The following is a 24,761-nucleotide window of genomic DNA, read 5'->3' as shown; positions in this document are numbered from 1 at the left end:
GGCTTTTTTTATTGTTTTTTGAGAGAGAAAAAAATTATAATTTCTTATTTTTAGAAAGAAAAAAAAGGAAAGCGTTTTCGTTTTTTATTTTTTAAGCAAATCCAAGAATTGAAATTTTGTTCATGGCAAATTTTTTTTTTCTTATACGAATTTATTCATATTTAGTTTTGTTATTTAGTTTCTTTTTTTTTTTAAAAAGACGTTAGTGCTATTCTTTGTTTTTTATGTCACCATTAATGCAGAGCGAGAAATGTTGTGGCAGCTGAAAAAGCAAAAAAAAAAAAACAATAATAATTATTGGAAATTTATGGTAAATTATTGAAATTTATGGTAATTTATAAAAATTTATCAGAATTTATAGAAATTTATAGTAAATAAAGGAAATTTTTTTTAGAAACTATGGAAAATTGTAATAAATTATGAAAAGTTATCGGAGACTGTGAAAAATTATAATAAATTATGGAAAATTATCCAAAATTTATAAAAAATCAAAAATTACAGTAAATTACAAAAAATTATGGAAATTTTCTTAATTTATAGCAATTTATAAAAATTTACGGTAAATTATGAAAATTTATAGTAAATTATGGAAATTTATGGTAAATTATAGAAATTTACAAGAAATTATGAAAATTTATAGTAAATTATGGAAATTTATGGTAAATTATAGAAATGTATGGTAAATTACGGAAAATTGTGGTAATTTATACAATTTTATGGTAAATTTAAAAAAATAATAAATAAAAAAAAATAAATAAATAATAAAAAATAAATAAAATAAAAAAAATTATAATAAATTTGGGGAAATTATGGAAATTTATCAGAAACAAGAAAAAATTATGTGACATTAAAAAAAGTTACAAGAAATTGTAAAAATTTATTAGTAATTTATATGGAAATTTATCAGAATCTATGGAAAATTATGGTTAATTATGTAAATTTAAGAGAAAATAATGTAAATTTAGATAAAATTTATAGTAAATAATGGAAAATTTTAGAAAAATTATAGCAAATTAAGGAGAATTTATAAAAAAAAATTGAGATATATTATGAAAATTTAGAGAATAATTAAAGAAAAGCAAAGAGACTTTATAGAAAAATTAATGTTATAAATTAGGAAATCTTCAAGAGTAAATTATGGTAAATTACTGTAATTTATATTAAATTCCTTGAAATTTAAGATAATATTTTTTTTTTTTAAATTATAGTCTTTGTTTTAGTAATTTTTGTGAAAATTATAGTCATTTATAGTCATTTTTGGTAATTTAAGAAAAATTTATAAAAGTTCTTGCTGGAATTTTTTTTCAACAATTTTTTTTCTACTAGTGAACAATTTATAGTAATTTACAAATATTTATAGTAATTTTTGGTAAACAATAGTCATTTATTGTAAGTTTTGGTAAATTTAGTCATTTTTGGTAATTTAAGAAAAATTATTAAAACTTTCGTTGCCAATTTTTTTTCGAAAAATTTTTTCTACTAATGAAAAATTTATAGTAATTTACAAATATTGATGGTAATCTTTGGGTAAATTATGGTAATTTATAGTAATTTTTGAAAAATTTTAATCATTTTTGGTAATTTGCTGTAATTTATAAAGTAAAAATACGTTTAGCAATTTTGTTTTGGAAAATTTTTTTTTGATTAATAATGAAAAATTTATAATAATTTATAAATATTTATGATAATTTTTGAGTAAATTATGGTCATTTATAGTAATTTTTGAAAAGTTTTAGTCATTTTTGGTAATTTTTTGTTATTTATAAAGTAAAACTACGTTTTGAAATTTTTTTTTTAATATTTTTTTTTTGACTACTGAAAAATTTATAGTAATTTGCAAATATGTGTTTATTTATAATAAATATGGTAATTTTTGGTAAATAATAGTCATTTAGAGTAATTTTTGGTAAATTTTAGTTATTTTTGGTAACTTAATGAAATTTATAATTATTCTTTTTGCAAATTTTTTTTCGAAATTTTCTTTTTCACTAATAAAATATTTATACTAATTTACAAATATTTATGGTAATTTTTGGTAATTTGTGCGTAAATTATAGTCATTTATAGTAATTTTTAGAAAATTTTAGTCAGTTTTGGTAATTTACGGTAATTTATAAAATAAAAATACGTTTTTTCAATATTATTGATTAAATACATAGAAATTGGAATTTTAGTGCAATTTATGGTAATTTATAGAATTTTAGTGCAATTTATGGTAATTTATGACAATTTAAGATAATTTTACCAAATTTTTTTTTTTTTTTTTTTCTTTTTATAATAATATTTTTTATAGAATTTTTTGTAATTTTTATTTAAGTCACATAACTATTTATGGTAATTTATCGAGAGAAAAAGATATCTTGCAATTTTTCAAAATATTCTTGTTGATTAATTTGAAAATTTCCAGTAATTTTGAAAAATTTACTTTTTTAGTTATTTGCTTCTAATTTAGGTAATTTACTGTAACATATTGTATTTTATGGTGATTTTTTTGTAATTTGTGGCAATATATGGTAATTTTTGACAACTTTTGATAATTTTTTATAATTTTTTGTAATTTTTTTTTTTAATATAGAAATTTTTTTGTAATTTTTCGAAAATTCTTGTTACGTAATTGGAAAGTTTATAGTTATTTACTAGAGTTTACCATCATTTTTGGTAAATTTCACTTCATTTTGGTAATTTATGGTAACTTAGGGTAATTTATGATAATTTTAGCTATTTTTGGTAATTTTAACCATTTTTTGGTAATTTTTTGTAATTTCTGGTAATTTTCCGTATTTTTTTGGTAATTTTTCATATTTCTTGATAACTTGTTAATTTATAGTAAATTATGATATAAATTTCGATTAATTTACCTAATTATTCATTTCCAGTGAATAGAAAATTTTTTTTCACTATAAAAAAATTTATATAAATTTTTTGTTGTATATTAAAAAATTGAAATTTGTTTTCAGTAATAATCGTTTCGTAAAAAAAATAATAAATAATAATTATTATTATTAATATTATTATTTTTCTATCGTTGAGTAGTAATAAAACTCGCTCTGTATTTTGTGTCGATTTGATTTAATATTTAGTGCGAAAATTTATAATAGGTATTATAGAGAGAATTTATTTGTAACTGGCGCTGTCGCGTTAAGCTATTATATTGATTATTATTATTATTACTATTATTATCGTCAATTTCGTTCTTTATTTTCTCGTTTAAAAAAAATATATATATAATAAATTCCCTAGTTTTTAAGTTTTTTTTCCTCTGCTTTCTCGTGGAATTATCGTTTAGTTTTTATTATTATTATTTTTTTTTTATTATTATTTTTTGCTGTCCAAGTCGGTGGTGCTTTCAGGCTACTCTCAAATGTCACGCTGTGAAACAAAAAAAAAAGAAAAAAGCAGAAAAAATTATTGACATTTTTATTTTATTGATGCCAAAGTGAAGAACAATTGTCTCTAATTATGTCGAGTCAATGTGTGTATATTTGTGTGGGTGACATGAGAGATGCGGCCAAATTGCAGAGTTTTTTTTTTAGTTTTATTATTATTATTATTTTTGTTCTAAGTTTTTCCTTTTTGTTTTATCGAGAATTTTTTTTTTGTTTAAAATAACCAACGAACTACGTGTGTTCTTTATTTGAGAAAAAAAGCCGAGTTCCGAATGACAAGAAAAATGATATTTTAAATGAATAATTAATTTTTTAGAATTATTATAAATAAAAAAATATTTTTTTTATTAAATAGTTTTTTGTTTGGAAAATATTTTTGTTTTGTAAAAAAAAAATTTATTTTAATTAATTAATAAAAAAAAGTTTACTCCTGTTTTTGTCAAAATAATTTTTTGTTTTTTTTTGTAAAAGAAAAAAAAATGTTGAATTTAAAATACTTTTTGTTTTGTTTAAAAGAAATTATTTAATTATTGAAAATATTTTTTTGTTTTATTTAGAAATTTTTTCTTGTCATGAACTCGATTTTGGTTCTCTTTTTTTTGTATATTGAACAAAACTACAAAATGTGCGCTTGTTTTTTTTTTCTTGTCAATTTTTTTGGGGAATATTTTTGTTTTCCAATTTCTTGGATATTTTTCGTCTTCTTCGAAAAAAAATATTTTTGATTAAAAAATTGTTCTTTTTTATAAAAGAAAATAGTTTTTTGTTGAGACAAATTTGATTTAGAAAAATACATTTTTTAAAAAATAATTTTTTTAGAATAATACATTTTTTAGAAAAATACTTATTTAGAAAAATACTTTTTGTTAAAAAAATACTTCTTTCAGAAAAATACTTTTAGAGAAATATATTTTTAAAAAGGTCTTTTTTAAGAAGAATATTTTTTTCTAGAGAAAATTTTGTTTAAAAAAATATATTTTTAAAAAATATTTTTATAAAAAAAAAATTAAAGTTTTTTCTTCACCACAAAAATATTTCGGAAAAAGAGAAAATAATTTTTCGAAAGAAGAGAAAAAAATTCAAATTTGAAGTACCCCCTCTCCCTGAAAAAAAATTGGAAGTCATGTGTGGGCATTATTAAATGTGCTGTGTGTGCAGTATTTTTTTGCGTACGTTATTAATTTGTAAACAGAGAGAAAAAAAACCACGTAGATTGGGCCATGTTATGCTTTGTTGAACACTCATACGGGTCCGTTTATAAAAAAAAAGAACTTTTTTTCTATGCCCATTGTTTAATTGAAAATTATAAAATAAGAAAAAAAAATGAAACAAAAAAAAATATAATGTCATCACGAAAAATATAATAATTCAATTAGCATGCGGCATATTGTGAAATAATATATATTTATTTTGTTGGTTTCATTACTTTGATTCATTTGCATTTTTTATTTTTCCGCCTCTTTCCCTTTTTTTGTTTTCCTACTTTTATTTAATTATTTTATTTTTTCGAAGAATTCTAAAAAAAATGTCATTTGTTTCTTTTTTAAAAACACTTCTTTTTAAAATTCTTTTTCCTTGAAAATTTTTAAAATTTAAGATAAAGAAAAAAACAGTAGTTTAAATTTTTAATTCATAATATTAAAAAAAAAAAAAGGAATTTGGATTTTTTTTAGAATTATTCTTCTGTTATCCAGTTATTATTCCTCTCATGCTTTTAACTAAAAAAAACGTGTTATTTATTCATCTTCTTGAATTTTTTGGTTGAATATCTAAATTAATCGACCAAAAATTGTGTTTCTCAAAAAAAAAAAAAAAAAAAAAATTTGAGAGAATATGTCACGTGTGTTTTATGTTTTCATTCTAAATCACAAAAAAAATTCTATCAAAAATTTATCAATTTTTTATTTTAAAAAAGAAGAGACAAAAAACGAACAAACAAAATTGTTTAAATAAAAAAAAGGTAGAAAAAAAATTTTTTTTTGAAAGGAAAATTTCTGAAAAGAAGAATTTTTTCAAATTAAAAAAGGAAATTTCCTATCTGAAAACAAAAAAAAATTTGCAAAAAATACTGATTTTAAATTAGGATTTTTTGTAAAAGCTTCTTTTCGAAAAAAAAGAAAAAAATTTTTTTTCTGCTAAATCTAAAACAATTTAAAAAGTTTTAGGTGAAATTAATGAAAAATTTTTTCCAAAAATAAGGTATAAAATTAGCAAAATAAAAAAATTCTTTCTTTGTAAAAAGTAAAAAAGAATTTAAAAAAAAAAGAATTTCGAAAAAAGCGAAAATTCTCAAAGTAGAGAAAATGAGTTATTTAGCTAGTAAATTAGGAATGTTTTTCCTTCTCACCTTCATTCCCCCCTCTACAAAAAAAAAAATTATTGACGTGACAAAAAAAATATTTTTTTCCTAGATTTTGATTTTTTTTGTTTTTTTTTTTAAGGGGCGAAAGGGAAAGTAAAAAAAATAAATCGGTGCATCTTATTCCTCTTTTTTTGGAATGTCGTTAGCTTACCAGAAAAAAAATTAAATAAATGAAAAAAAGAAGAAGAAGAAAACAAAAATGCAGTGAGACACGATTTAAAGTGATACGAACAAGTATTCACAATTAAATAATAATAATAAAAAAATATATATATAAATAAAAATAGATTATATCGATTTTCTAGCCTATAGTGGACAACTTTATCACGACTAAGAGTCACGGTGTCTAAATAGTAACAATTTTAGATTTTATATATTTGAATGAGAGAGTTTTTTGTGTGTGTATGTGATGTGTGTGTGTAAATGTGTTGTACGAATGCAATAAGCGTGTATAAATGATGCGCATTGCGCAAAATTAGTTAAGCTCGCAAGTTAATAAAATCGTATTTTGGAACTAATTACGCTTTTTATTTACAAAAATATTTGCCTTACCCCCACTCCATTTCCCCCCATCCCTCTCTTTCTCTCTTTTTTTATTTTTTTTTTTTATTTTTTCATATTTAAGTTTTAATATTCAAAAATTTCATTCAGTGTTATTAAATTTTTTTTATCTAGTTTCCCCACTCCATTTCCCCCTCTCTTCACTATTTTTTCTCGATATTTTATTTTTAATATTCAAAAATAGTTTAAAAAATTTTTTTATCCACTCTTCCCCCTCTCTTTTTCGTTTAATTTTTATTACAATTTTTTATCCACTCTTCCCCCGCTCCGCTTCCCCCCTCTCTTTTTCGTTTAATTTTATTACAATTTTTTACCCACTCTTCCACCCCACTCTATTTCTCCCCTCTTTTTTTCTAATTGTACCCAAAAGTTTTATTTTTAATATTTGTTTTTCATTTTTAATAAAATTTTTTTTTTAATATTAAAATTTATTTTTATTGCAATTTTTTTATCTACTTTTCCCTCCCCCCCCCCCTCCATTCTCCCTCTCTCTATTTTTTTCGTACCTTTCATTCAAAAATTTAATTTTTTTTAAAAAACTTTTTTTATTTTAAATTATTTTTTAAATTTTCAACAAATATTTATTTATTCTTCTCTACTTTATATTTACATTAGATTCAATATTATTTACATAGGAAAATAAATTATTTATTTAGTTATTGATTTTAAAAAATACTATTATTATTTATTCTCCCTTTAATTTTTTATTTATTTATTTATTTACTTCTTTTCTTTTCAGATAATTATTATCGCTGGAACATTAAATTTTCTCTTAGGAAAATGTTCGAAAAAAAAGAAATAAAAAAAAGGAAATCTTAGAGAATTGCTATTATCTGACATCTGGTGGCGAAATTTTGACAGTCGGTAAGTTTTCAAGCAACAAATGATAACTTATCATCCGATGTTACATGTTCTTTTTTTTGCTCTGTTGATAAATAATCGGGTGATGATAAAATTATTGACTATTGTTATGGTAACAGATTCATTAATGGTGATTAAAAATAAAGTTTCACTAATATTTTTTTATAAATGTAATTATTTTTTTTCTAATTTAAATTTTGTTAATTAACAAAATTAAAATGTACTTTTAAACTCAGAAGATAACCTTTTAAAATGTTTCCAAGATGAAACTGTTTTCCTACAGTTGGTAACAAAATTTTCTGACCAATTATTCTTTTACACCAGATAAGTAGATTTCTTATTTATCACTAGTGAGGATAAGGTAGAAATGGACAAACATTTCTCCACCGATGGTAAACATTTTTCAAAAATTGATAGGTATCTACTTTATTAACAAAATTTAATTGTAATTAGTAAAGAATTTTCCTTCAAATTACAAAAAATAGTAAAAATAAAAAATAAAACAAGAATAAAACTAAAATAGCAAAGAAATGTAAGAAAATACTAAAATGGCAAAAAGAATTTAATGAAAACTAAAGAATAAAAAAATTGTTCAAATTAAAAAAGTAAAAATATTTTAACGTAAAATAAAATAGCATAAAAGACTAAAAAATAGAAAAGAAAAGAAATAATAACTAAAATACTAAAGTGGCAAAGAAAAAACTTGAAAACTAAAAAATAAAAATAGTAAAATAAGTGAAATAGCAAAAAAATTAAGAAATAAAAAAATTTAAATAGCAAAATAAAATTATTAAAGTTTGAATTTTTTAATTTTAATTTTTTTTTAGCAAAAAACTAAAAAAGAAAAAAGATTTGAAAGTAAAGTAAAATAGCATAAAAGACTAAAAATAGTAAAATAAGTAAAATAGAAAAAAATTAAAATAGAAAAAAAATTTTTTTAATTTTTTTAGCAAAAGAGGTAAAAGATTTAAAAGTAAAATAAAAGACTAAAAATATAAAAGAAAGGCAAGAAACTAAAATACTAAAATAGCAAAAAAATATTACTAAAACTAATAAATAAAGATAGTAAACTATAAGTAAAATTGTAAAAAATTAAGAAATAAAAAAAATTCAATTGCTAAAATCTGAAAAAAACTAAAATCATAAAAAAATACGAAAAGAATAAAAAAAATAAATAGCAAAATTAAATTACAAAATTAAAATATTAAAACAAGTAAAATAACTAGCAAAAATAAAAATATTTAAATAGCCAAAACTTAAATTGAAAAATGCTAAAAAAACTAAGAAAATAAAATAGCAAAAAATTTGCATAGCAATAAATAAAAAATTAAAATAATAAGACAAGTGAAATAGTCAAAAGCTAAGAAACTAAAAAAGTAAAATAGCATTAAACATAAAAATAGCAAAATAGTAAGAAATTGAAATAATAAAATAGCAAATGGAAAAGTAGAGTAAATAAAATGTTAAAAAACAATCAAACAAAAATTACAAATAGCCTAAAATTTACAAACAAAAATAGCAATAAACTAAAATAGCAAAAAAGTAAAAAAAACCAAAAGATAAAAAACTAAAAAAATAAATTAGCAAAAAATGAGAAAAGCAAAAAACTAAATAAATTAAAAAATCAAAAGAATTAAACAAGTAAAATAGCAATAAGGTAAAAAAACAAAAATATTTTAATAGCAAAGAAAGGAACTTAAATTGTAAAAAACTAAAAATACAAACAAATATAGTAGCAAAAAACTAAAACACAATAAAAATATTTAAATATCAAGAAAAAAATAAATTGCAAAAAATTTGAAAAAAATGATTAGAAATTAAAAAACTGGAAAATTAAGATAAAAATAAAATAGCAAAAAAAACTGAAAAAAGAAAAATTTAGACTAAAATGTATAAAATAATTGCTAACTTAAAAAAATTGTTTATCAAAAAAACTATAAAATTAAAAAAAAAATTCTCTATTTTTTCCATCGAAAATTATTAATTATCACAATTCAACATTAGGAACAATTAAAATTTTTTTTCTTTTTAAATACAAGTCACTCAATGATAATTATGATAAAAAAAAGTAGGAAAAACCTTGACGCCAAAACAACAATTATTGATAAAGTTTTCTATTCGCAATTTTATTTATTTTTTGTCTTTCCTTCTTCTTCTGTTTTTTTTTCTTTTATTTATAAAATAAAATGCAATTTGTGCGCGAGTAATGTTGACACTGTTAGAAAAAGAAAATGAAAAATCAAATATTTTTATTATTTTTTTTAATAATTGGTGTATTTTTATCAGGTGGAAATTGTTTTTTATTTGGTTCACTTTCTGATCTTGTGTTTGGCAAGGGACCAAATTTTAATCTTACTCGAACATGTTTTAAGGTGACAAAAAATTTACATCTATCGGTGTTAAGTAACGATTGTGAATTGGTGATTAATGAGGAAACGGAGCCAATTAATAAATTGGCGAAAGCAAATCGTGAGGATAGTTTAAAAAAGCCATTTTCGGGTAACATTGAACTTAATTGGTTGGTTGGTGAATCGTACAAGAGTTCTTATAATAATAAGACATCAAATATTCGAGTAGGTTTTTGTTTCTTTATTTGTTGTTTAACTGCTATTTATTCTATTCTACTATTTATTATTTATTTTTATTATATTTTTTTCTTTTATTTATTTTATTTAGTATTTTGTTGTTTTTAATACTTTTTCCTTTTATTCAGTTTATTTCTTTATTTCATTTTTATTTTTTATTATTTTTCTATTTTATTATTGTTATTATTGTTATTATTGTTATTATTGTTATTATTTTTATTAATATATTAAAAGTACAGTCAACTAAAATAACTTTTTAAAATTAAATAATTAACATTTGTAATTAAACATTATTATTTTGATTTTAATTAATATAATAAAAGTACAGTCGATTAAAAAAATTTTTTTGTAAATTAAATTAAAGTATAATCACCTTAAGAAGTTTTTTAAGTTGAAAAGAAATAAAATAATTTATAATTCAATACCTACCTATTAGTATTTTAATTATAATTAAAATAATAAAAGTAAAGTCAACTCAAAAATTTTTTTTTAAATTAAACAACTTATAACTCAAGAATAGTATTTTAATTTTAATTAATACAATAAAATTACAGTCAACTAAAAAAACTTATTTTTAAATTAAACAATTAAAATTTATAATTCAACATTAGATATTTCAATTTTAATTAATGAATAATAAAAGTACAGTCAACTTAAAAAGTTTCTTTTTTAAATTAAGCAACTAAAATTTATAACTTAATAAAAGTATTTTAATTAATACAATAAACGTACAGTCAACTAAAAACATTTTTTAAAATTAAATAAATAAAATTTATAATTAAATATTTGTATTTAAATTAAAATTTTTATCATGAAAGTACAGTCAACTAAAGAAGTTTTTAAAATTAAATTAAATAAAAGTAAAATCAACTAAAAAAGTTTTTTAAATTTAAACAAATAGAATTTATAATTCAATATTATGATTTAAATTTTAATTAATATAATAAATGTACAGTCGACTTAAAAATTTTTTTTTTTAATGAAACAATTAAAATTTATAATTCAACATTAGCATTTTAATTTTAATCAATAAATAATAAAGGTACAGTCAATTAAAAAAAATGTGTTTATATTAAATAAGAGTACAGTGAACTTCAAAAGTTCTTTTTTTAAATTCAACAAATAAAATTTATAATTAAATATTTGTATTCAAATGTTAATTTATATAATGAAAGTACATTCAACTGAAAAATTTTCTCTACAAACAAATAAAATTTACAATTCAATATTAGTATTTAAATTCTAATTAATATTTTTTTAATTAAATAAAAGTACAGTCAACTAAAAATCTTTTTAAAATTAAATTAAATAAAAACAATCAACTTAAAAAGTTTTTTTTTAATTAAACAATTAAAATTTATAATTCAACACTAGATATTTTAATTTTAATTAGTAAATAATAAAAGTACAGTCAACTCGAAAAGTTTTTTTTTTTAATTTTAAACTAAAATTTATAATTCAACACTAGATATTTTAATTTTAATTAGTAAATAATAAAAGTACAGTCAACTCGAAAAGTTTTTTTTTTTAATTTTAAACTAAAATTTATAATTCAACGTTAGAATTTGAATTTTAATCAAAAAATAATAATGAAAGTACAGTCAATTAAAAAATGTGTTTTTATTAAATAAGAGTACAGTCAACTTCAAAAATTCTTTTTTTAAATTAAACAGATAAAATTTATAATTCTATATTTTAATTTTAATTAATACATAATAAAAGTACAGTCAATTCAAAAAATTTGTTTAAAAATAAATAAAATTGCATTTAACAAAAAAAAATTGTATTTTAAATTAATAAAAGTACAGACAACTTAAAAAGTTTTTTTTTTAATTAATAAAAGTACAGTAACATAAAATAATTATTTTAGATAAAATAAATAAATAAACGAAAATTTCCACTAAATATTTCTTTTTTTACAGTTTAGTTTTTTAATTTCTTACTCGGACGAACCACTGCAAAATAAAATAATCAGACCTGTGGAGATGAACAAGAAATATGCAAATGATGCTGAGAGACGATTTGCAAAAGAAGTCACGGCATTGTTTGTTGCCTCAAAGCCTGATGCTCCCTTGAAAGCTGTGAGTGTTTATTATCAATTTTCCCCCACTTTTCTCCCTTCTTCCCTCATTTTTCTCTTCTATTAAGCATTTTTATTTTTTATCGTATATATAGAATGCCCTTTTTGCAGAAAAAAAATTTTAATCAATTTTTTTAAAAGTTAATAATTATATTATAGTAATAATAGTAATTATTATTTATTATTATTGTTATTATTCAGTGAATAATTAATTTATTATTAAGTTCTCACTCCCCCCTCCCATTTTCTTAATCGGTCTTCTAAAAAAAAAAAATAATAATTTCTCTAATAAATGTTTTTTAATTTTTATGTTGCAGGGTAAGGTGATAAACAAGAAAAGTGTAACATCAAAAATGAAACCTCCAAAATTTTTGAGATGCGGCAAACCACTTTCATTTAAAATTCGTTTTTACACAATTGATGTTCCAGAACGTCGTGCATTGGATTATATGTATTTGATTTATAAAGGAACAGTTAAGGGTTGTTGAGAAAAATTCTTTCGTTTTTTTTCTATAAAAATAACAAATTTTGTAAATTCTAGTTTTTTGACTAAAAGAAAAAAAATATTTTTAAAATTAAATAATTTTTTGAAATTCTACTTCTGTAATTCATTTTCGAAAATGAAATTATTTATCTTTTTTAAATTATTTTTTATTTTTTTACTCATTTATTTTGTTTACTGCAAATAAATAATTTATTGTAAATAAAAGTCAGCAAGAATAAAAAATTTATCCAAAAGTACAAAATTTAAGGGAAAAAAGAAAAAGAGAAAAAATTTAATTTAAAAAAAATTTAACTAAAAATATTGTAAAATAAAAGAATATGAAATGATTTTTGTTAATGTCAATTTTCTTATGCGAATAAAAGAATCTCAATAACCGGATGTGTCGTGTTATTCTATAAAAAAAAATTCGTTCCCTTCCTCTCCTCTCCAAACGCCATAAACTGCTTTTAGAACAACAATAAGTTTTTTTTAACTTTTTGTTTCAAAGAAATGAAGATTTTTTCTTTTTCATGAAAGAGTGAGATTATATAGACCGAATGTCAAATGAGTCGCCGAAAATGAAAAAAAAAAATAAAAAATAATTTACAAGAATAAGAAAGAAAAAATGAAAATTTTTTTTTGCCATTTCACGCGCTCTTCTTTTCAAATAGGCGCAAACATTCTTAAATCTCAGATATTGAATTACATTTCTTTTACTACTAGGACAATAGGATCTCCTTCATACAACACTTTCTTAGAATTTTTTTCGCCCCCCTTACCCCCTCCTACCACCTTGTCATATTTTTTTTACATAAGGAAAGAAAACTATTAAGTTTTCGACAAAGAAGAATATTTTTATATTTTCGAATTTTTTTTTCTCACGAGAGAATTACAAGAAAATTCTAATTTTTAATTTATTTTTATTCATTAAATCAAATTTATTTAATTGTAATTATTTTTTTTTAATTTAAAAAGAAAGAATAAATTTTAATTTTATTAGGAAAAATAGTAAAATTAAATAATAATTTAAAAGTACTTTAAGTTTAATGTGTCAAAGTAAAAAAATTGTAAATAGAAGAAGAGTATAAAAAATTGCGGAGTGGGGGCAATGAGAGTGACAGAGAAAGAACTCTGATATCTCTCTCACTCTCATTGCCCCCACTCCGGCGCCTGCGCAGCGCTACTTACATACAAATTAATTTTAAGGCAATGCCTAAATTAAATATTATAAAATATTATTAAATAAATATAAAAATACCAATTTAATAAATAAATACTAAATAATTAAACGAATTCTGAATAAATAAATCAATTTTTAATATAAATATTAATAAATATTATTAAATCAATATAAAAATACCAATTAAATAAATAAATTTAAAATAATTATTTATTTTGAATTTATTCATTTAATTGTTATCTTTTATTTGTTTATAAAAATACCAACGAAATAAATAAATATTGTAAATAAATAAACAAATTTTTAATAAATATATAAATGGGAAATAAAATAAATAAAATACGAAAGTAATTTTAATATTATTTATTTATTATATAATACCATATTTATAAAAGTTGTAAAAAATTACAATTTTTTTTTCGAAAATAATAAATATATACAGATATACACTTATAACATTATAATGTTCGAGTAATATACTTTTTTTTATTTTTAATACCATTATTATTATCATTATATACAGTCTTAAAAAGTTTTCGTTCAATTACATTGAAACTATTAAAACACTAAATAAAATATTTTTTTTTAAAACAAATATACAATTTTTGCCGAAATTATTATTTTAATTTTAATTGAAATAAAATTTGTTTACATTTATTATAATTAAATTTTCATATTAAAATAAAAATTACTTTATATTTCTTAATTTAACTTTCTAATTTTTTCTAGTTAAACTAGTTTTCAATTTTTTTTTTTAATTTAAATATTTTAATTTTTCTATTTAATTTAAAAAAAAAAAAAATTTCAATCAATTCTGTTCAATTAAGCATTTTTAATTTGGATCTAAATATATATTTTGTTCTTCTACTTAGAAATCTACTCTTTTTTTAATGAAGCACTTTTTAATCATCAAATTCAAAAAATTTTTCTAACATAACCTAAAAAATGTATTTTTCGTTTTCTGTAAAGTTTCGGTAAAAATATTTTTTAAATTATTCGAAATATTTTTGTTTGTACTTAAAAACTGGCAGTATTTTTTTATCTTCATTTAAATTAAATGTTACATATTTTGAACCATATTTTACAAAAAAAAAAAAAATTCAACTTAACATATATTTACAATATTGGCACTGAATTAAAGATGGTGGAAATTTATCGTTAGACATTTTTTCACACGACAGTCGTAGAAGTAAACAAATTTCCTCTTGAGCGTAATATCTCTAGGCGCAGGCGTGTTTGAGAAAAACCGTTAGAGAACTGACCAATCACAGCGAGTGTGTCAGGAGCGTCTCTCAAAATCCAGGGGCCTAAAGCTTTTTATTTTTTTTTTAATTCTTGCACAAAAAAGTGTAGAATAAAAACGTCTTGTTGTGATTGGCCAATCAAGCAAATCCAGTGACGGCTCTAGAATCGGGGCCCCTTCTTTTTTTTAATTCCCCTGAATTTAAAAATTTTTTTTTCTATTTTATTCAATTTTTTATTGAAAAAAAAGTTTTTAGAAACGGAGAGAATACGTAATTTAAGAGGGGTTTTTTTCTCCTTTTCCTTTTCTTATAGAAATTCGCCGAACTCGAAAGATTGGACTAATCACAGAGAAAATCCAGGGACGGCTCTATAACCGTCGCGTCGCCCCCTTAAAACGTTTAAATTCCAAAAAAATTTTCTTGAGTCTTCCCTCTCCAAGTTTGAGATCAAAAATTACACATTCCCCCTCTTCTCAAACACGTGTCTCACTTCCACTGTGATGTTTTCGATGTTTTCTATGCTTTTTGTGACTTCTGTGCGGCATTTGACTGTTGATGACAATTGGATGTTGATGCAGTAACGGATGCTGGGGGGGCGATAGTCTGCCGAGATGATGCAACTGATGAGGAGTGGGAGTAGTGGAACCAGTGCTGTAACATCTGACAACGGGCACTGGTACTGCATGCGCATGTGGATGACACTTATGTGGCGGTTGTTTACAAGGGGGGAAACGTCGCCAAACACTTATGGCATTTGGCCACCAAATCCAAGCAGCTGAAATTACACCGGCACCCAAAAAGACAATAATTCGAAGAATAAAGACTTGGAGGAGTGGTTTTGACGTGACTTTAGGCTCTTTTGTTGGTTCCGGTGCTCTGAGCCATGAATCCCGTCCCCACCACTCGTAGAATATGGTGCAGGTGAGACAGATCATAACGAGACCGTAGAAGCAAATGAAGGCGCCAATTCTGATGACAAGTTTCTTTTGACGTTTGTAGAGTTCGGCTGGTGATTTGGCGCCATCGCGTTGATTTCTGATGAGTGGATTTGGCTGGAGGGTTTTTAGTACTTGACTTGGACTGACTGAGGGACGGGGGAATAGAAGAGCGGCAGTTCCAACGAGAAAGAAGGTGGAGCCCAATGTTAAGTAGACAAACTGAGGAGCTAGTACGAGGACCAGCAGTGATCGTGTACTCTGTTGTCCAACAAAGCAGCTGCCTGTAACAGAAAAAATAATGGAAGAATTAGTTTTCAATTTTAGGATGAAAGGATTTTAAAATGTTTTTTATTTCGCTCTGAACAAGATTTTGTTTTAATTAGTAGTTTTGGAGTTAGGAATAGTGTTATAGAAGTTATACATATCTACTGCGCAGCTGTAGAAGCCATATAGACTTACTGCGCACCCATAGCAGCCATACAGATCGACTGCGCAACTATAGAAGTCATACAGATCTACTGCGCACCCATAGAATCCATACAGATCTACTGCGCAGCTGTAGAAGCTATATATACTTACTGCGCAACTATAGAAGTCATACAGATCTACTGCGCACCCATAGGAGCCATACAGATCTACTGCGCAACTATAAGAGTCACATGAACTTACTGTGCACCCATAGGAGTCATGCAGATCTACTGCGCATCCATAGGAGCCATACACATCTATTGCGCAACTATAGAAATCATATGAAGCTACTGTGTACCCACAGGAGCCATGCAGATCTACTGCGCAGCCATAGAAGCCATACATATCTACTGCTCAGCCATATAAGCCGTACAGATCTACCGCGCACCCATAGGAGCCATAGAAATCTACTGCGCAACTATCGAAGTCATATAAAGTTACTGTGCGCTCATAGGAGTCATGCAGATCTACTGCGCAGACATAGAAGTCGTACAGATCCACTGCACATCTATAGGAGCCATAGAGATGATCTACTGCGCAAGTACGGATTCATTGCAGATTTCTAGTACAACTATAAAAGCCAAACACAACTGTTTCGCCGCTATAAAAGCTGCAATGATCCATCGCGCAGCTGTAGAAGCAATGCAAAACTATTAAGCAACTATAGAAGCCGTAATGATCTACTGCGCATATATAAAAGTTATACAAGTCTTCTGCGTAGCTGTAAGAGCCGTATGGATCTACTGCGCAACTATAGAAGCCATATGTAGTTACTGCGCAGCTATAATAGCTATAGAGATCTACTGCTCAGCTCCTAAAGACATAATGATCGATTGCGCAGTCATAGAAGTAAAAAAGATTCATTTCGAAGCCAGAGGAGCCGTATGGATCTACTGCGCAGCTCCTATAGATATAGTGATCTATTGCGCATTCATGGAAGCCACACAAATTTATTGCGCATGACTGGATTCCCTACAGACTTCTTCCGCATCTGTAGAAGCGAAACGAAACTATTGCGTAGTTATAGAAGCTGTAACGATCTATCGCGCACCCATAGAATCCATTAAGATCTATTGCGCAGGAATAGAAGTCTGAGAGATCTATTGCGCAGCTGTAGAAAGATCATAGACTACATTAATTTAGAAAACCTTTAGATTTACTACACAATTAGATGACTTTTACTGATCCATAGATCTATATCATCAATAGAAAACATAGATCTACTGCGCAGCTGCAGAAGATATAGCGATCTATGACGCATGTGCAGGAGTAGTAATGATCTACTGCGCATCTACAGGAGATAATTAAGTCTATTGCGCAACTATAGAAACTAAGCAGTTTTAATCCAATCTGCCAAAATGATCTACTGTGCATCTATAAAATTATATTAAATAATGATTAAAGTTATACGGATCTACTGCGCATCTACAGGAGATAATTAAGTCTATTGCGCAACTATAGAAACTAAGCAGTTTTAATCCAATCTGCCAAAATGATCTACTGTGCATCTATAAAATTATATTAAATAATGATTAAAGTTATACGGATCTACTGCGCATCTAAAATTGTCAGATATCTTACGAGCAATTATTGAACAATATATAAACATATGTATAAAGTTGTGCAATAAATCCAATGGGTAATAAAAGTTTGCGCATTGAATCTACACTTACATGAATGCGCAATAGATCAAATTGGTAATAAAAGTCTGCGCATTGGATCTACACTTACATGAATGAGCAGAAGATCCAATAGGTAATAAAAGCTTGCGTTTTGAATCTACACTTACGGGAATGCGCAATAGATCAAATTGGTAATAAAAGCCTGCGCAATGGATCTACACTTTCATGAATGCGCAGAAGATCAAATTGGTAATAAAAGCCTGCGCATTGGATCTACACTTACATGAATGCGCAATAGTTCCAATAGGCAATAAAAGCTTGCGCATTGAATCTACAATTTCATGAATGCGCAATAGATCCAATTCCTGTGTATAGAGATTAAAAACATTTGTAAAATAATACATATGCTGCGCAGTAGATTTAAATCTACTCTTTGCTGCGCAATGAAAGAAATACGGAAGCTAAACATGCGCAGTAGATTTTTAAGGGTTGTGTGTTGGATCTACTTCCATGCGCAATAGATCCAATTATTGTATATGGAGATGAGAAAAATTTGTAAATGGAAATTTAAGTTGCGCAGTAGATTTAAAAGTTATCTATGGCTGTGTAATTATAAAATTTGAACATGCGTACTAGACTTTTGAGTGTGCGCATTGCAACTAATTGAACTCTACGGCTGCGCACTGAGCTTATTCGAACTCTAAAGCTGCGCACTGTGAATATTTTAACTTTCTTGCTGCGCACTGGAAAAATTTGAACTTTATACCTGCGCAGTAAGAGTGTTCAAAAAGTTTAGTTGCGCACTAGATATTTTCAAACTCTAAAGCTGCGCAGTAACTACATTCGACCTCTCTGACTGCGCAGTAGACATATTCAAATTATATACCTGCGCAGTAAATAAATTTAAGCCTTCCAGCTGCGCACTAGACATATTTCAACTTGTAAACCTGCGCAATTGACCTATTTCAACTTTTATGACTGCGCAATAAAAAATATTCAAACTTTATGACTGCGCACTAGACACAAACAATATTTACGATTGCGCAAATTCTCTACAATTTTACAACCAAACATGCATATAAATAAAAACAATTCCAATAGCTCGTAAAATCTAAACGACCCTTAACTTTACCGAAATAGGTAATATACATTCACGTTTGGCTTTTATATTTTTCAACGAATGAAGACAAAAGAAAACAAAACAGAAAAAAATAAGAAGAAGAAGAAGAATCAAAGTACATAACCGCAATAGAGAGAACGCGTAAACGCGCGAGAGAGGCTTCTATGCAAATCTTTCAAGGATCTTTTGCCCCTCTCGACCCTTGGTGTGGTTTTAAAGTCGTGAAAAAAGAGAGGAACATTATATAGAATGCGTTTAGCGGCTCTTTCGCGACGTGCCTTTTCTTATATATATACGAGAGACCCTTTTTACATGAGAATTATAAGGGCGGCACAATGTGCAACCGTAGAAAAAAGTGTCTCTTATTTTTTCTTCTTCTTAATAATAAAAAAACGAATCCCACCGAATGCCCATTAAATACATCGAGGAGACACTTGCAAAACGATAGGGGGACATTAAATAGTCTCGCGAAACAAAGAACTGATCACTCGTGGGGGTGTTGTGAGGGAGAGGGGGTGGGGGTTGATTTAAACGATAGAGTACTATATTCCAGTCGATATATATTTTTAAATACAAAGCCACAGTTTATTAAATTACTCGAATGGTCTAGGAATTATAATTTCTGCGCAGTAATTATTTTCAAACTTTATTTCTGCGCAGTATGCAAATTCATAGTCTATACTTGCGCAGAAACAGTATTTGCAATATTTGGCTGCGCAGTAAGAATATTTGAACTCTACAGCTGCGCACTATACATATTCTGACTCTAAAGCTGCGCAGAAAGAATATTTGTACTCTATAGCTGCGCACTAAACATATTCTGACTTTACAGATGCGCAGTAATAATCTTCAAACGTTATTTCTGCGCAGTAAGTATATTCATATTCTATATCAGCGAAGAGACATTATCTCAACTTTCTGGTTGCGCAGTAAGAAAATTATAACTTTCTAGCTGCGCACTAATCATATTCTGACTCTAGAGCTACGCAGTAATTATTTTCAAACGTTATTTCTGCGCAGTAAGTATATTCATATTCTATACCTGCGCAGAAACAATATTTGAACTCTCTAGCTGCGCACTAAACATATTCTGACTCTAAAGATGCGCAGTAATTATTTTCAAACGTTATTTCTGCGCAGTAAGTTTATTCATATTCTATATCTGCGCCGAAACAATATTTGAACTTTATGGTTGCGCAGTAAACATATTGTGACTCTAAACCTGCGCAGTAAGTCTATATGGACTCTAAACCTGCGCAGTAAGTCTATATGGACTCTATACCTGCGCAGTAAGTGTATTCGAAGTATAAACCTGCGCAGTAAGTCTATATAGACTCTACGCCTGCGCAGTAAGTGTATTCGACCTCTATACCTGCGCAGTAAGTGAATTCAAACTTAAAACCTTCGTTTAAGTCAAGTGCAATACTTTCGAAAGTGCATAAAATTATTTTTAACTCAAAAAACATGACACAAAACATAGAATTGTTAATTTTTTTTAAATGTAATATCAAATTTCAAAATTCTATATTTCTGTAAACGTATAAAAATAATCGCAAGTATTTTTTCACCGGTAAACATCAAAATGTACATTCAAAAGAAGAAGGATATTGTACGAAATAACCTTTCAACACCTTTCGAAGGTGATCGACCTACTCGAGGGCTTCAGTTCTTATAAGTAGAGGAAAAAAGAAAGGGGGAAATATGGAGGAAGGTACAGGGATGCAGCATCCAAACAGCGAGGTAAGGCACGCGGTAAGGTGGATTTGGGGGGGGGTGGTGGAGTTGGAGAGGAGAGTAAAGGAAGGACCAAGGAAGGATTCTCCATCACGAAGAAGAGAGGTGAGGGTTGGGATGAAGGGGGAGGAGCATAGTTGTAAAGAAGAAGAGAAAATGAGAAGCAATTTAGATGAGAACGTGTAGATACCCCAGTATATACATACAGGTATATATATACATATAGATATGTATATATGTATGTATATATACAAGTCGTACGAGTTCGTAAAGTTCTACTATATAGTTGGTCCAACTCTTTATATATTCGAACCCAGGGTCTGATCTCATTGAGCACTCGTGTTTCACGAAACAAGATGACTACAAAGATACCGGTAAAGTCGAGGCCAACGAATTGTAACCCTCGCTCCAATCCCACCCCCCTTTTCTCTCTCTCTCTCTCTCACTCACTCTAACCCTTATTTTTCTCCTTATCGCTCTTTTGATTATACCTGCCTCGTCGAAATTCAACTTTGTTGTAATTGTTGAGGTTGAAATTTAACGAAAAAAAAGTAAAATTTTTTGTTTTGTTTACTTAACAAGAAGGGAATACACGAGGGAGTAACAAGATCTTTCCTAAACAAGCGAGCTAAAAAGAAACAATTTTTAAAAATGATTTATTATTAGTTAATAATTAATATTAAATAATATTTATTTATTAATTATTATTATTTGAATTATTTTTGTTATTTTTTTTTATTTAATGATGTTATTCTTGATTTTTTTATTCTGCCATAATAATTGCAAAAAAACAATAATGATTATTTTATCTTATTATTATTATTATTACTATTATGGTTGTTTTTATTTTTATTTATTTGTTTTATTATTCTTTCTTTTTTTTTTGTTAATATTATTTTAATATTATGTTATTTTATTGTTATTTTCATTATATTGTTATAGTTTTTGTTGCTTATTGTTGTTTATATTGTTTTATTGTTTTTGCCTTTAATATTTTTGCTATTATTATTTTTGATAATAATGGCAAAATGTTTTTTTTTTGTTTTTGTTGTTTATATAACATCACATTTTAAAAAAAAAACTATTTTATAAATTTAATTGTATCCAAAAATAATAAAGAAAATTTGGGAATACATTTGAGCTAATTTATCAAAGAGACTGCGCGAATGAATGGCACGCGATTGTTGAAATACTTGACATTTTTGTATCAGAGTTTTGAAATTCTTCCCATTGAAATATTATAAACGCACTGTATACCTATATTTTAAATTTATTTACATTAACCAAAAAAAAAATTAAATAAAAATGTAATATGTGTGAGACAAAAAAAATGCTAACGAATGAAATTTAAAAATTTTTCTATAGAAAATTCAGTAGTGGGGGTAGTTAGCAGAAGGGTGGGAGGGGGTAAATGAAACAACGGAACAAGAAGAGGAGAGAACAAGTCGCGTGCCTTAAACGCATCTCACACAATTGTTGACTGACAACTTTTTATTATCAAGTATTTCAAATACCAATCTGTCTTTCTTGTGAGTTGATGTCGGATTAGAAATTGTCGATGGAAGAAAGGGAGGAGAAGAAAGGGAGGAAGGGTGGAAAGGGAGAGAGGAGTGGGGGAAAAATAGAGTTAAAGTATCAGCGTTCTTCCCCTTGTACATATACTTTGGTTAATGTTTTTGTTCACAAGCTCTCATCGGGTATAAACACTGTTCGAAAAAGCAACACAAAAGAGAGAGAGAGAGGGAGAGAGTATCGGGAAAAAACTATACATCCGGATAGAGAGGAAAAAGAGGATGAACAACTTTTTGCTCTCCTCCTCATCCTCCTATCTTGATGATTGTTATACTCTCGTGAACCAAAAAAAAAATTGAGAGAATAAAAACACAAACTTCCGTAATTTCTGGTTTGTTGAACGCGCAAGTTTACAACTATATATTTTTATATTATAAACACATTCTGCATTAAATATTTATGTAGCCAAATTTTTATATAGCTAAATATTTAAATAGTAAAATATTTTTATTTAGCAAAAATTAGCAAAAATTTATTGCATTTTTATTAGGCTGAATATTCATTTAGCTGAATATTTACAAATAGGATAAGATTCTATTGAGCAAAAAAATATTGCACTTTTGTTAGGCCGAATATTTATCTAGGTGAATTTTTATCGCAATAAATATTTAAATAGTAAAATGTTTCTATTTAGTTAAAGTTAGGAAAGATTTATTACATTTTTATTAGGATGAAAATTCATTTCGCCGAATTTTTATCTCTAACTAAATATTTACATATAGCAGAATATTTCTATTTAGGAAAAAAATTAGCAAAAATTTAGTGCATTTTTATTAAGCTGAATATTCATTCAGACAAATTTATATTTTGCTAAATATTTATACAGCAAAATATTTTTATTTAGCAAAAATTAGCAAAAATTTATTTGATTTTTATTAGGCTGAATATTTATTTTGCTGAATTTTTATTTAGGTAAATATTTACTTATGGATAAGATTTCTATTTTGAAAAAATATATTGCACTTTTATTAGGCTAAATATTCATTTAGCTAAATTTTTATCTAGTTAAATATTTATTAAGCTGAAAATATTCATTTAGCCAAATTTTTCTCTTGCGAAATGTTTAAATAGTAAAATATTTCTATTTAGCAAAAATTAGCAAATATTGTATTTTTATTAGGCTGAATATTCATTTTGCTAAATTTTTGTTTAGCTAAATTAATATTAAGCCGAATTTTTATTAAACTAAAATTTTTATTACCTAAATACTATTTTTATTAAACCGAATTTTTCTTTAGTTTAATAATTAAATAGCTGAGTGTATAAAAACATGCAGGCTTTTATTTATAGCTAAATTGTACTTTTTGGTAGAATAATTTTTATTTAGCTAAATTATCAAGTAAATTTTCATTTCTGCAATTTCTTATTTTTAAACGTACTTATTATATGATTTTTATCCCTTTCTCTAAATATAATTTTTATTAAATATAGTCGCTAATAAATAAAGTTTTTTTGTAAATAAAGTTTTTTTTTGCTAAATACGGTTTTGGCTAAACATTATTTTTACTAAATATACTTTTTGCTTTACGTAGTATTTAACAACTATACTTTTTGCTAAATATTCTTGCTATAAAATATATTTTTTTAACAATTATTGTTATGGATGATTCCATTTTTGCTAAATACGACTTTTGCTAAATATATTTTTCGCTAAATATAATATTTGTAAATATACAAGTTTTTAGAAGATAGTTTTTGCAAAATACAATGGCTATTAAATATCAATTTATTTACTAGTATAACTATTTTGCTAAAAACTATTTTTGCTAAATAAAATTTAAGCAAAATTTGGCTAAATGAACATAAAATATAATTTTTTGTTAAATTTACTTGCTAATGAATACAGTTTCTTTTTGTTAAATACTGTATTTACTAAATATTATTTTTGCTAAATATGTTTTTTTTTTGTTAAATATAATTTTCTTAAATACAGTTTTTGAGAGCTATAATTTTTTAACTATTTTTGTTGCGCTAGATTCAACATTTGCTAAAATATAATTTTGACCAAACGTAATATTTTCTAAATATTATTTTCGTAAAATACAATTTTTCAGAATAATGACAAATTGTTTTTGATAAATTTGCCAATGAAAATATAAATAATTTTTACCAATATCTATTTTGCTAAATATTATTTTGGCTTAATGTGGCTTAACATACGGTAAGCAAAATATAATTTTTCCTAAATAATAATTGTTGACAATGAAAATATTTATTTTGCTAAAAACTGTTTTTGTTAAATATTATGTTTGCTAAATATTAGTTTTGGCTAAATTATCGGTCTGCTAAATATATTTTTTGCTAAACATTAGTTTTGGCTTTATTTAGTATTTGCTAAATATACTTTTTGCTAAATATATTTTTTGTTTAATCTAATTTGGCATAAATAATTCGGCTCAATAATTTGTCAAAAATTTCTTTAGCTTAATAAAATGCATTTATTATTATTATTATTAAATTTATTAATATAATAATGATTATATATTTATAATTATTATAATTATTGTTATTATTATTATTATTATTATTATTATTATCATTATTATTGTTGTTATTATTATTAT

The 24,761-nt window shown here is 24.9% G+C and overlaps 2 protein-coding genes across 2 annotated transcripts in view; one reads left to right on the top strand and one right to left on the bottom strand.

Annotated features, from left to right (window-relative positions):
- LOC122503616 (CUGBP Elav-like family member 2) overlaps positions 1 to 12,332 on the top strand; it is a 261,334-nt gene extending 249,002 nt beyond the window's left edge. Inside the window, exons 14-16 of the transcript XR_006301763.1 lie at positions 7,049 to 7,173; positions 11,678 to 11,836; positions 12,153 to 12,332. The gene's annotated coding sequence lies outside the window, so the exon portion shown is untranslated. The remainder of the gene's footprint in view (positions 1 to 7,048; positions 7,174 to 11,677; positions 11,837 to 12,152) is intronic.
- A 2,167-nt stretch (positions 12,333 to 14,499) lies between these two features.
- LOC122503605 (frizzled-4) overlaps positions 14,500 to 24,761 on the bottom strand; it is a 72,309-nt gene continuing 62,047 nt past the window's right edge. Inside the window, exon 6 of the mRNA XM_043614202.1 lies at positions 14,500 to 15,962. Coding sequence (XP_043470137.1) covers positions 15,217 to 15,962 — 746 coding nt within the window. The 3' untranslated portion in view covers positions 14,500 to 15,216. The remainder of the gene's footprint in view (positions 15,963 to 24,761) is intronic.

This window comes from Leptopilina heterotoma, unplaced genomic scaffold (genome assembly GCF_015476425.1).
Source record: "Leptopilina heterotoma isolate Lh14 unplaced genomic scaffold, ASM1547642v1 Lhet_265, whole genome shotgun sequence".
In the NCBI taxonomy this organism is placed as follows: domain Eukaryota; kingdom Metazoa; phylum Arthropoda; class Insecta; order Hymenoptera; family Figitidae; genus Leptopilina; species Leptopilina heterotoma.
Note: the sequence above shows the minus strand (reverse complement) of the source record. Positions and strands in the feature narration are given on the sequence as shown.